Here is a 14,529-nt window from a genome sequence, read left to right on the forward strand (position 1 = left end):
TATGGAAGAAAAAGACCATACAGCCTATCTAGTCTGCCTGTCCACACCAATTAATAAGCTTTACAATCCCTACCATTCCCTCAGAGAGCCTCTGTCTTATCCCATGCTTTCTCGAATTCAGATATTGTCCTTGTCTTCACCATCTCTACAAGGAGGCTGTTCCGTGCATCCATGAACCTCTCTGTAAAGAAACATTTCGTAAGATTACTCCTGGGTCTACCCCCTTTCACCTTCATCTCATGATCCCTCATTCTAAATCTTTCCATTGAAAGAGGCTCACCTCCTGTGTATGGAAACCTCTGAGATTTTAAATGTCTCTATCATATCTCCCTTTCCTCTAGGGTATACATGTTTAGATCTTTGTCTATCCACATATGCTTTAGAAAGAAGATGACCACTGATCATTTTAGTAGCCACCTTCTGGACTGACTCCAACCAGTTTATATCCTTTTGAAGGTGCAGTCTCCAGAATTATACTCTGTATTCCAAATGAGGTCTCACCAGGGATCTATACAGGGGCAATATCACCTCCCTTTTTTTGCTGACCATTAATCTCCCCATGTAGCCAAGCATTTTTCTGGCTTTTGCCATGCTAAGATTCTGGATACATAGAATATGGCAAATGTTGGCCACAAGGCCCATCTAGACTACCAGTTTATTATTTTTTTTAATTTTTCCCTTCCTGTTGTAGTATTGCACCCCTATTTAACCTTGCTCAGATAAGGTTTACCTATGAAAGCTGTACTTCATGCTGTATGCTTTCAGTTCTGTTCGCTAAAGGTTTAATCTGGAAAGACTGGAACAAGATCTCATTCCTGGGTCTTACATTTTTTTCTTTCTTGTGTATTTATAGGTCCAGCTGCTGTTACTAGTCAGTCTCCTGTTCCTTGTAAACTCTGTATCCTTTGAATGTCTGGGTTTTATGTTGTGTGGCACGGAATCCTGACTACGTCGGATCAGTAGAAATGCGGTGGTGGTGGACAGAGACGAATGGATCAAAGACAAGAATCTCTGCAGCTTCTTGTGATGTGTACTGTGGTAAACACCTCAAGATGCATACAGTCTGGGCAGTGGAGGAAACCTTTTTTTTTTTTTATTTAAACTTTATCGTTTTCATTACAAACATCTTCATGAAATAACAGGAAAATATGTTATACATTCAATATTCACATCATATAATATATAACCAACTCTTTATACTTGCAAACATATCATATAATAGGGGGAAATTAAGGAAATAATATATATTTATTCATATATATATCTTATAATCTAGGAATTCTTTTCTAGAAATGAACTCCTAGTACAAATTTCACCTAAGAGAGAAGGAGTGCTTTACTTTTATTGGACCTCATTCTCTGAACACACTGCTTGATTTTTATCTGACAAAAATACCTCTAGATGTGATGGGTCAGAAAAGGCAAATTTTTTACCCTGATATGTAATAAAACATAAACACGGAAATTTCAAAAAGAAAGTGGCTCCTAACGCCAACACTTGATCTTTTAATTTCAGGAAATGTTTCCTCTTTAATTGTGTGGCCCGAGCCTCGTCAGGGAAAATTTGTATTTTTTGACCACAAAAAGGCACATCTTTACAACCAAAAAACTTTTTGAATACTCCCTCCTTGTCCTGCTCTGTTATAAAGGAAATAAAAAGGGTAGCTCTTTTGTTAATTATGTCAAGGGATTCTTCCAAAAATGTAGATACCCCTATACTAGAAGGTGTTTCTGTACCCACATTTTCTTCCTCCTTTTTAGTTCTTTTAAAGGGAAAATAAAATATTCTAGATACCTTTGGGATAGCTTTATCTTCATAAAGTAATATTTCTCTCAAGAATGTTTTAAACATCTCTTCCGGAGATAATAAATGTGTTAAAGGAAAATTTGTAATTCTTAGATTTTTTGATCTTAGCATATTTTCTATATGTTCAATTTCTTTATGCATGACTATGCTATCACGAATAAACACATTACCAGAATTCTGCATTAATTGTACCTTATTAGACAAAACATTAACATCTTTCTCACATTGAGTAATTTTCTTAGTATGTACTTCTATTAACTCCCTGTTTGCATTAATTACTGTGGACAAGGAGTTATTCATCAAGACAATATTGTGATCAAGCCGTGATATCATTCGCCCTAAATCAGCCAATGTAAAATTATCCGGTATTGCTACCGGGTCCATACTACATTGTATATCAACTGGTAGCTTAACTTTAGATACTTCCAAAGATAAGGAAGGTCTTATATCTTCAGTCTTAGAGGTGTCAGGTTGTTGTAACCTTCCTGACTCCCCATAGACTGCTCCTACCAGATTGATTGCTGTCTCTCCTGATGTTTCTGGATTCGGTTGGGGTGGAGAAGAAGGTCCATCGCCAGGACTAAGGGAGACTAAGGACACAGCTCCCAAACTGTCCTCTTGTGGCTTTTCCACCAGTCGAGTGACATGGTGGTCCATGGGGCCAGTGCGATCTTGTGGCACTGGTGAGGATGTAAAGATTTTTGCCTTCCTATTCCTGCCCATGAATAGGAAACAGTTAATCGCTCGTAAAAGGTAGACACCGGACTCCGGACTGCTCCGGACTAAGCCGGACCAAGCCGCGCACCCCTTCGGAGCGCGCGGCTTAGGAGGCGCGCCGGCGGCGGTGGAGCGCCGCACTTCCGCTGTTCTTATCGTCGGTGGAGGGACGCCCTTGCTGACGTCACTCAGCCGCGCCCCCAGCACTTCCTGCCGGCAGATGATTCCACGGGGTCCTCGGCACCTGGTAGGACTCGGGGAAGGCAACGACCCCCTCCTTCACTCTCGCTCGCTTCCCCGGTGTATGCTCTCAGCACCGCTGTTCTTATCGTCGGTGGAGGGACGCCCTTGCTGACGTCACTCAGCCGCGCCCCCAGCACTTCCTGCCGGCAGATGATTCCATGGGGTCCTCGGCACCTGGTAGGACTCGGGGAGGGCAACGACCCCCTCCTTCACTCTCGCTCGCTTCCCCCGAGGAAACCTTTTTATTTCCTAAATGGCACATAATAGAAACTATATTTTTAAAATTAGAGCCCAAAGTTTAAATACAGAGATCTGACATAAAGCAATGTAATTTTTTTTTTTTTCAGATTAGTGTATTGCGCTGCTTTGGCAACCTAGCTGGTGGAGCCAGTTCCCTCCCCCCCTAGAAAAAACAAATTGGAGTCCAGCAGCTCTTCTGTCATTCTGTCAGAAAAGTATTTTTTGACTTTCTTCTGTCTCAGTAAAGTTAAAAAAAAAAAAAAAAGCAGATGAGCGGCAAGGATTTTTAGCAGCTGGGAAGGCTGCAGTGGGCTTTTACAGAGCTGCGAGGTGGGTTCCTGTGTGGGAGGGCTGTTTTTGTCATGCGGTCGGGCCTGGTTTCAGTCTGTGCGCCTTGTGGTCAGGATGGAGCACGGCAGTGTATACCGTTAGTGCAGCAATGTGCGTGTGATTGTCATGCCCTGGACTGTGCTCTAGCTGCCTCCCCAGTGGAGAGGGCAAGTCAGGACTGCCAGAGGCCATCTCGGAGCGGCAGCCTAGATCAAAAACAGGTGCAGGAGTGCCTGTGAAATCAGCTCCTCTGCCGGGCGTGGGAAAGGCGGCCATGTTGTCCAGGGCTGAAGGCCCGTTGGACTTTTTCAGGGGTGTGACAATCTCCCCCCTGCCCCCCGCTATCTTCTGTGGACCAGGATGTTACCCACCAAAGAGATCCTGATTCAGACGGGGAGTGGGATCCCTCCTGAGTCGGGATGGAGGACCTACTTTTACATGAAGCATATTTGGTGTGAAAGGCGGTTTGGTGCTCCACGACCGGCTAAGAGACCTATGGGTCTGGTTCCGTGGAGGGCACTCATGGTCCTCGGAGTGAGGACAGTTTCAGGCAATCCGGATATTGACCCCGATAAGTCAGATGGAGCTTTGCGGGTTCCTGCTTTCCTGGACCCACCTGGGCTCAGCTGAGATCCGATTGTACCCAACAATAGCACGGATGCTCCAGTTTCGGATGGAGAGTTGGATCAGTTGCCAGTGGCTGAAGGAAACAACCCTAAGATGGTGCGGTTATTCCAGAAGAATTGTAGCCCTTAATTTTTCATGTTCTTGAAGAGCTGTGGATTAAAGTCTCAAGAGAAGTCTGATCAAGAGGGAGTGGATCCAGTCATGGATGGCTTGAGAGGTCCAGCGAAAGCCTTCCCTTTTCACAAGTCTGTGAAGAAGCTGGTGGCTAGAGAGTGGGACACTCCAGAGATGGGCCTCAGGGTAGACTAAGCGATGGCGAAGTTATATCCATTGCCAGAGGATACGCTTGAGCTGTTGGCAATTCCTAAGGTGGACGCATCGGTGTCTATGGTCACTAAGAAGACCACCATATCTGTGGCTCATTCAGCAGCGCTGAAGGATGTGCAGGACAGAAAATTGGAAATTCATCTCAAGAAGATATTTGAGGTGTCAGCGCTTGGCATTTTGCTGCTGTGAGTAGTAGCTTCATGTAGAGGGCCAGTTTGAGCTGAGTTTAGCAATTGCAGGCTACAAGACCGCTATCTCCGATCAAGGCTAAGCAGACAGATTGCCTGGAGGCAGCAGCAGCTTATGTAGCGGATGCTCTGTATAACTCTTGAGAATGTTTTCCAGAGTTATGATGTCTGCTGTATTGGCCAGAAGGCTCCTTTGCTTGAGAAACTGGTCAGCAGATGTTTGGTCTAAGTTTTTTGTTTGGGAGCGCTACCTTTCAATGGAAAGCTTCTGTTTGGGGAAGAAGTAGAGGAGCTTGTGAAGTGACTTGGGGAGACCAAAGGGCATAGGCTGCCAGAGGACAAGCCCAGAGGAAACAAAATGTCCTTTGCGGTGTGGACCTGGCTTCGGTCGAACAGGCAGTTTCATCCGAGTAGGCCTTCAGTGGGAGCTTAGAGGCAAGGCACCGGGAAGCAGCAGTTCTGGAACCAGCTCTTTCGAGGGGGCAAAAAATTAGGCAGAGAAGGTCTCGGCCAGGGCATTGGTGGAGTAAAGTTCTCTCAATGAAGCGAGGTCGGTCCATTCCTCTCTTCCTCTGATTGGAGGGTATATGACTATCTTTTACGAGCAGTGGGCCAAGGTCGTGTTGGACCGGTAGGTTCTCAGCGTGATAAAAGACAGTTATGTGTTAGATTTCTTTCATCAACTGCGGGACTTGTTTATGGTTTCCCCTTGTGTGCTGTTCAGCAAGAGAAAGGTGGTTCAGGAAACTGTGGACCGGTTGCAAGCTCTGGGAGCTGTAGTTTCCATTCCTGTGGGGGAACAAGGGACAGGAAGGTATTACATTTATTTCATGGTACCGAAAAAGGAGGGATCCCTCCGTTCAATTTTGGATCTAAAGAAAGTGAATGTGTCTCTCAAGGTTCCTCGATTTCAAATTGAAACTCTTAAGTTCAGTGATTGCAGACGTGTGCAAGGGAGAGTTCTGGCTTCTCTGGATTTGTCCGAAGCATACCTGCATATTCTAATCTGCCCAGATCACCAACAGTTTCTGCGTTTCATGATCCTCTGAGAAACGTTTGTTTTGTGCTGTTCCATTCGGATTGGCAACAGCACCCCGAACGTTCACCAAAGTGATGGTGGTTGTGGCAGTGACACTCAGAAAAAGGTACATCTTGGTTCATCCATATCAGGATGACTGGCTTATTCGGGCAAAGTCGGAAGCCCTTGGTACTCAAGCAGTTGCTCAGGTCCTGTAACAATTGAGGTCCCTGGGATGGGTGGTGAACCTGCCAAAGAGGCATCTCTCCCTGTCTCAGGTTCTGGAGTTCTTGGGAGCGCACTTCAACACCAGGGCAGAAAAGGTTTTTCTTACGGAGGAGCATATTCTCAAGGTGCAGAAGCATGTGTTCAGGCTGTTGTAAACTACAGTTCCCAAGGTCTGGGATTACCTTCAGATGTTGGGCTCCATGGCCTCAATGTTGGAGTTGGTCCCTTGGGCCTTTGCGCATATGAGGCCTCTACAACGGTCTCTTCTCTCCTGGTAGGATCCTTTGTCAGAACAGTTTTATCTTCCACTGTCGCTCGAAGAACCTGCCAGGTCCAGTCCTTCATGGTGGCTTGGTCAAGAACATTTAAGATGCAGAATAGACTTGGAGGTTCTGGACTTGGGTGGTGGTTACCACCTATGCTAGTCTCTCTGGCTGGGGGGGGGGGGGGGGGTGGGATGCCAGAATCAGTCGGCCCAGGGACAATGATCCGAAGAAGAGAAGTCCTGGTCTATCAATCATTTGGAGATGAGGGCAGTGCGGTGTGCATTAATTGCATTTCGACCTCTGTTGAGCAGCCGCTCGGTGCGCATCCTGTCAGACAACACAATCACGGTGGCTTATATCAGCCGTCAAGGAAGTACAAGGAGTTGAGCAGTAGCTCAATAAACTCAGGAGTTGTTTCTTTGAGCAGAGTGGCATCTAGCTATGCTAACAGCATCTCACATTGCCAGGGTGGACAATGTGCAAGCAGATTTTCTCAGTCACCAGAAGCTGGATCCCAGGGAGTGGGAGCTGTCAGAAGAAGCGAGGACTCTGATATGTCGCCGGTGGGGTACTCCTCGCCTGGACTTAATGGTGTTGCGGAAGAATGCCAAGGTGCTTTGATTCTTCAGTCACAGAAGAGAGCACGGAGCAGAGGAATAATTGCAATGCAGGCCTCGATAGCGCACATCTTGGCTTTTTTGCAAAGAGGTTTGGTTAAAGACTTGGCTTTTAACTCTCTCTTAAGGTTCAGATTGCAGCTTTGGGCTGTTTACGTGGCAAGGTGCATGGAGTATCATTGGCTGTACACCCAGTTGTGGTTTGCTTCTTCCGAGGGGCAAAGCATCTGTGTAGTCCTGTGCGGAAAATATGTCCCTCTTGGAACCTCAATCTGGTCCTTAGATTGTTGTGTGTAGCTCCTTTTGAACCTTTAAAAAGGGCAACTGTAAGGGATCTCACGTTGAAGGTGGTATTTCTGGTAGCCATTTGTTCCACCTGCAGGATTTCGGAACTTCAAGCGTTATCATGCAAAGAACCTTTTCTGAAGTTCTCAGATTCCCGGATATCTTTAAGGACGGTGCCCTCTTTTCTCCTGAAAGTTGTGTCTGCATTCCATTTGAATCAGACTGTGTAACTTCCAGATTTCCCAGGTTTGGACGCGTCGACTCCACATTGTGTTATTTGGATGTGAAGTGGGCTTTATTGTATTACCTTAAAGTCACCAATAGTTTCAGGGTGTTGGACCATCTCTTTGTGCTATGGAGCAGTCCTAAGAAAGGGCAGAAGTCTTCAAAGTCCACGATAGCAAGGTGGTTAAAAGAGGCAATAAGCTTGGCTTATATCTGTAAGGGGCGCCCCAGAGACTATGGGCTTTGGTGAGAGTGTTCTTCAAGCCGGACTCTCGCAGTCCCAAACTAATTAGGGAAGCTTGGGTACATCCCAGGAGTCTGGACTGATTGGGTATAAATAAGAAAGGAAAGTTGACTGTTACCTGCTAATTTTCATTCCTGGAATATCATGGATCAGTCCAGAGTCCCACCCTGGTATGGGGGAGAGTCCATGCGTACTTTTATCATGGTGATATTGTATAGAGGTTGCAGAGCTGCTTAAGATTTCAAGTTTGTTCTCTGGTTTGGAGCTGAGAAACGAAGAGTGTTTTTCTTTCAAGGTGGGAGTTTAACCTTTTTCCCCTTGCTCATTTGTGGGACATTGTTTGCATTTCATTAGGATTGTTATGTAGCGAATCTTGGCTTGGGTACAGGTCAATACTGAGGGGACTGCAGGTGACACTCTGGGTTATATGCCTGAGCTAGTGAAACTTTCTCTCTCTCTCCATCTGTTGGAAGGGAGGCATAATCCCAGGAGTCTGGACTGATCTGTGGTATTCCAGGAATGAATATTAGCAAGTAAGAACCAATTTCCTATATGCTTGAAAGTTTAAACTTTCCAGTTTCTTTTATTATATACAATATGCCACCCCCTCTGGGGAGCAGCAAATCGCTTTCCATTCTTGCAGGAATAGATTTGTATTTAAACAAACCCTATAAAGCATGACAAATACATTAAATGTGTAGGTTCAAAAGGAATTAGCAAAAATTATGAAATGGAATCAAGTGCATACAAACGTAGTATGAAATTGATCAAAAAGTACTGCACATACTCCAGCCTCCAAAGGGAAGAAGCAAGGTTGATTATATGTTCCAAAACAGTAGAAAGCCAGGCCTCAAAGGAGTAAAATAGTGCACGTTGTTAAAACCAAGATTAATGTCCAAGTGTTAAAGAAATATATATTTCAGCATTTGCTTCCTCTTGAGAGAGAGGATCCCTAAATTCAGAAGTGCATGACGATAAATTGTAGACGCAGTAGACTGTGAAATGGAGAAAGTCATTGCTTAATGTGGAGACCATTTGTAGTGTGTCCCTTAAGCAACATTTCTTGATTTGCGTTTCCATTGTACTGTGCTTTGTGAAATGGTGTTAATCTTCATGATTCATAGAAGCTTAGCACAAACTTCATATAAACAGTCTCATTGGCCTAGTTCTCCTAGTGTGCATAGTGCAGAGTTCTCCTAGTTATCGTGGTCTTGGAAAAAACTAGATCTTAATAGGCTGTGATAACCTATCTGACCAAGATAAGGTATATTGGAGCATGGAAGACCATTTTGATTGCTTGTATCTTGAAAGGTCATATGGCACAACATTTATGACTATTCTTATGTTGGTTCCATGAGAGATGTAAACTGCTTTGTGCATACATGGCTGAAATGTATGTGGTAAGCCAAATAATTAAAGGTGTCATAGCTTACTAAATTTCCAGCATACATGTAGAATGTTATCACTTTTTCATCCTGTCCTGTGAAATCAGGAATCCTCTGATAAAATCATAGGGTAAAATGCCATAAACATTTTGAATATTTTAAGACAAAAATGTAGCCAACTACTACAATTGACATTATTTTAAAGATTATCTTTAACATACAGATTCATCATCCTGGAGTGTGTTCCAACCAGATATTATCATCAGTGCCAGTGAAGGTAAGTCCCGGAAGAAAAATCTTGCCTTATTTGCTTGGCGAGAAAACCGAATGATTTTATTCTGCTAGGACCTATGTAGGTAGCAGTGATGCTTTAAAATTTGGGGGGGGGAAAAAGGAGCACAAATGCCGCAGCTAGAAATGATCTGTAACTATTTTATTGAGCTTGGAGTTTCTATGATATCGGTTTCCTGACTTTGATTAATGTTTACCAAAAAGGCGATATGAGAAGGGCAGATCTTTGGAGGAGGGAGAGGGGCCTGCAAGGCTGACACGAAGGAATGTGGAGGAGCCTTTTTTTTTTTTTTCCTTTTCATGCTATAGATCGTTGACTGGTGGCTGTAGAGCCATTTATCACAGTTAGTCTTACACTGCCTCACTGTAATCAATATCTCCACACCACACTCTCCCACTGGAGCGATCCAAACTCTTCTCTGAAGTTGCTGGTTATATGTGGTTTTGTATATGGCATTCCATTGAAGGCAAGAGCAAGACAGGTGAACGTAAAATCTTTTATCTTACGAGGTCAGTCAGTAAATAAGGTGAATTTGTCATTGTTTTGTTGCTTTGCTTAAATTCACCTTATTTATTGACGCCCCTTTGTATATGTCCTTTATGGATCGATCATCATAGCTACTGTTCAGATAACCCAATTCCAGTTTCCTAGCGTGTAGCCAGATGGACTCAGGTTATGCTTTCTTGCCAGCAAATGGAGACGGAGTCAGATTTCAAAGCTGACATTACGCTACATAACACCTCTGCAGTGACCTCAGCCCTTCAGTGTCTCCAGCAGATGCTGGACGTACCTCTCCATATGGGGATTGCTGTAGTTTTTGGAAGAAGAAATTCTATATTTAAATTGGAGAAAATAATTGAGCCCCTCTCTCCTGCGGTGATACCTAAAGGTCCCTCCTGCAGTGAAGAATTCCTGAGGCGATTTCTGAGATCCCTCAGAGGTGTACCTTGGTCCGGTAGCAGGTTCCCTGCATGGACTTTGCTGCTCATGCAGCGAAACGGCAGCGGGTGCAGGAAGCAGAGTTCAGTGGTGACGGCCAAAGCCCTCTCTCTGTGCTCAGAGTACAATCGGGAGTACTCCCCGATTCTACGCTAGAAACATATACGTTTCTAGCGTATATGTGGGTCTGGAGAGTATTTGAGGCCTGGTGTGAGGAACGCAGTGTCCCCCCTCGAGCGGTCAAAATCCCAATAATTCTTGAATTTTTGCAGGACGGCTTGAATAAAGGTTTGACCCTTAACTCCTTGAAGGTCCAGGTAGCGGCTCTCTCTTGTTTCAGGGGCAAGGTGAGCAGAACCCATCTGTCGGCTCAACCGGGCGTGGCCCGTTTTCTGAAAAGGGCGAAGCACTTCCAACCACCCCTTTGGTGGCTGGTTCCCTTGTGGAATCTTGATCTAGTATTAGAATTTTTGGCAGGGCCCTTCTTTCGGCCGCTGCACAATCTTTCCTTGCGTTTATTAACCTTGAAAATGGTGTTCCTGGTGGCGATATGCTCGGCATGTTGCATCTCTGAACTGCAGGCATTGTTGTGTCAGGAACCGTTCCTCTGGATGACTCCAGGAACATTACAGCTTTCGTACCTTTCCATTTGTCTTGCCTAAGGTAGTCTCGGAGTTTCATTTCAATCAGTCCATTTCGTTGCCATCCCTAGATAAGCACAAAACGCAGAAGAGTACCGCCTCCTCTGTCATTTGAATGTTAGAAGACTTTTGGTGTGGTATCTGCAAGCTTCAGAACTGGTCCAAAAGATGGACTGCCTGTTTGTCCTTCACAGTGGAAGGAAGCAGGGCGAACCAGCTTTGTGGGCTACCATAGCTCGCTGGAGGTGGTCACGGGAGCCTATGTGGCGGCAGGAAAGCCATTACTTTCTCAGTTTAAAGCTCATTCCACTAAGGCTCAGGCAGTCTCATGAGCGAAAGCTAAGCTCCTGTCTCCTGCCGATATCTATCTGCCGAGCGGTGATGTGGTCCTCTTTGCACACCTCCAGGTTCTATCGCCTGGATGTACGGGCCCGGGAGGATGCGGTCTTTGCAAGACCGGTGATTCCAGACTGTGGTCAGCCTCCCATCCCGATCAGGAGTAGCTTTTGTACATCCCATTGGTCCTGAATCCATCTGGCTACATGCTAGGAAATGGAGAAATTACTTACCTGATAATTTTGTTTTCCTTAGTGTAGACAGAATGGACTCAGCATCTCACCCTCGGCTGCCCAAGAATGGTGCCAAGGTTCACCCGTGGAGTGGATATCTATTCCATGAGATATGGGTAAGCCGCCATCCAGTCCCTAGATCAGGGCATCTATATTCTTACTGGGGTTCAGTGTTTATGACTGAGTACAGTTATGGCTATCCGTTTTTAATCATATTTTTAATGAAGTTTTTTCATTAGTATGTCCACAGTGGCTTTTGAAGAGAATACTGAAAGGCTGAGGACACTGCAAGGGTGTATGTTGGGTGAATTCAGCTTTGAAATCTGACTCCGTTTCCATCTGCTGGCTGGGAAGCATAACCCATTGGTTCCTGAGTCCATCTGTCTACACTAATGAAAACAAAATTATCAGGTAAGTAATTTCTCCATTCTAACTTTTGTGTGTGCATGAGGTGAAGAATATATTTTCATATGGAGTTCATTGTACAGAAGAAAAAAGCATTAATCAGTAATCTTGGCCCCTGGTCCAACAGCTGACAGGTAGACATACCAACCATATTTTTTGTGCCTGGATAGTGCCTCGGCATAAGGCTTCTCTTCCTTGTGGATTAAAATGAATTATACAAAGACTAGCATCTTTCATGTAAATGAAAAGATGAGTTATTTGCTCTGCATAGCAGCCAGGCATTCTTCTAACAAACTTGAAGCATGTTTGAATGTCTCATGCCTGAGGAGGTGGCCATTTGTCTGCATATGCACCAACTGCTTGAGTACTGCTTTTACCACAGAGCTAACATTTATCACTTGTGCTCCAGCAGGCCTGAACCTGAACGGGAATGTCAAGGTTTGTGCTAAGCAAAATCAGTGATGAAAAAGCAAGACCCTGAGACTAGGGTTCTATGTATACGCAAAATTAAAACAAGGAGGGGTGTGAATATTTCATGATGCTTGGTGTTCTTCAGTACAGAAGTTGTTATGTGGTTGACTACTAGCCAATGGCAATGCAGCTTTCAAACTGGTCAAAGTCAACCAATGGCAGAACAATTTTTAAAAATGCTTCATGGCATCATAATGCGCTTGGACCTTTCTGAGATTACAGCTGACCTGAACTGGTGCTTTTTCCTTTAGGAAATAAAAAGAATCTAGGATTCTACATGTCTGATCCCTGGGGGGTACTTGAAAAGTGTGAGCCAGGAGTCAAGGGGCGCATTTCTGTCTGGCAGAAATTTGAATGAAATTGGATGAACAGTTCAAAGAATTATTAGGAGGGAGGGGAACACAGACATGTAGGACATTGAGCTAAAAAACAACTTATGGTAAAGAGACATGCTTTATTTGAAGCCTGATCTAATAAATACAAAACATTTCAGAGAAATGACGTTTATTTTATTTGATGTCTTAGAAAAAGTGACTCTATTTAGGCGATACCATCGGTTTTTCAGAGACATCCAACGTGAGCAAGCACATGGGGAGGATTTTGTGTAACAGGATAAAAATAGTTGCTGCTGCCTTAATTGAAAGGAAGAAGCCATATTATTTGAAATACTGCACACTGGTTATAATGTTACTTTTATCAGAAGGTGAAGTGTTGTTGCTTTCTTTCTTTCAGGCTATCTGTGGTACCTCCAGGTGAAACTTGAGCCTGTGGTAAACCTGTTGCCAGATAAAGGAAGGTTAATGGATTTCCTTCTCCAGAGAAAGGAGTGCAAAGCAGTTATTTTATCTGTGTGTTCCCAGAGTAAGTTAAATTACTAAGATTTTGTAAACAGATAACTTTATATTTTAAACCTAGATTTCTAGTTGTAGCAGAGCATAGGAGTACGAATTAAAGAAAAATAGAATATGATGGCAGATAAGGAATGTATTTATTTACAAGTTCTTATATACCGCCCATATTGGGGTTCTGTGCTGGGCGGTTTACAGTATCAAAATAAAAGCAAGCATTATTTGTGATTGAGCCAGTCTTTTATTTAAAACCCATCTACAATGCCTAAAATCCTTTTGTTGCAATATGTAGACCCCACTTGTTACTGGCTTTACTTGCATTTCCTTGCAGCTAAGGATTCTCTGTACGTATCCAATTCTTCTTTGATTTCTGATACTGTTTTTGTATCCACCACTGCCTCTAGGAGACTAATCATGTATACATCTGTCATGTAATATCTTAGTGCTACCCCTAACATCTACTTGATGTTAACCCTGTGGCTACTTAGAGGCTCCTGCCCAGGTCTGCCCTCGTCTGCACGTGCCTGTACACTGGAAGCCTCTCATCCACCCACTGGACCAGTACCCCACCCACAAACTGTTCCCTGGTGGTTTCTAGGGACACTAGGGAGCTAGACAATTCTAGAAATATACTCACAGACCAAATACAGAAAATATAATGGGCTCATGATTCAATCTCAGGACAAAATTAACAAACTGAAGTTTTTATTAACAAAAAGCAGGAACAATGAATAGAAAAAAAATCAGTTTGCAGACAGTAACAGATAAAATAAAGATTCAGACAGTAGAAACTAGCTACACTTTTTTCAAAAAGGCATTATGACATTTTCCTTATTTATTATTCTCTTCCTAATAATTCCTAACATGTTTGCTTTTTTAACTGCCGCAATACACTGAGCTGATGATTTCAATTTATTATCCACTATGACGCTTAGATCGTTTTGCTGGGTGGTGGCTACTAATATGGAACCTAACATTGTTTTAAGTACAGCTTGGGTTATTTTTCCCTAAATGCATCACCTTGCACTTGTCCACATTAAAATATGTGCACAACTACGTATAAAACTGTGCGTTTTCCTGAATGCCCCTTATTGCATCCATCTTATTGTCTGGTGATCACTGGAGCTCAGATGACCACCTATTGTGTATTAGCAACACTTCTCTTATTTATAAGAATCAGGTCCAGTGTTGTTTCCTTCCTTGTGGATTCCATTATCATTTGCCTAAGGAGAATTCAGGATTTTTCTGTTTCTAACAGTTTCTGCAAAATGGTATTCCTCTGTTATATGTGAGTTTAAAATCTTCCCCCAGTAACTTCTCTCTCTTCATTGTGGTCTAAACAGTTTTCTTAATAGATGAAATTCCCAGTTTTGGCCTGTATGTTTGTCTTGATTAAATTGTAAGCTTTACTGAGCAGAGACAATCTCTTATCTGGTTTTTGTACAGCACTGCTTGTGACATATATCCCAGTTACCAGCCATAGAAGTTTGACTGCTTGTAGGATATTGCTCCTTATCCAAGTCAATATTTGTTGTCTTCCTCTTTGGTTCTCTACCATTCTGGATAGATGAGCAGGCAAATTCCTGTACTTAATCTAACTCCTAGCACCACTGCCCCT

General features: G+C 43.6%; 1 protein-coding gene across 1 annotated transcript in view; it reads left to right on the top strand.

Moving 5' to 3' along the window:
* The window catches only part of RMC1 (regulator of MON1-CCZ1), a 135,351-nt gene that overhangs the window by 70,144 nt on the left and 50,678 nt on the right, over positions 1-14,529 (top strand). Inside the window, exons 11-13 of the mRNA XM_029591133.1 lie at positions 854-898; positions 8,970-9,023; positions 12,796-12,924. Coding sequence (XP_029446993.1) covers positions 854-898; positions 8,970-9,023; positions 12,796-12,924 — 228 coding nt within the window. The remainder of the gene's footprint in view (positions 1-853; positions 899-8,969; positions 9,024-12,795; positions 12,925-14,529) is intronic.

The sequence above is a fragment of the Rhinatrema bivittatum genome, chromosome 2 (genome assembly GCF_901001135.1).
Source record: "Rhinatrema bivittatum chromosome 2, aRhiBiv1.1, whole genome shotgun sequence".
NCBI lineage: Eukaryota > Metazoa > Chordata > Amphibia > Gymnophiona > Rhinatrematidae > Rhinatrema > Rhinatrema bivittatum.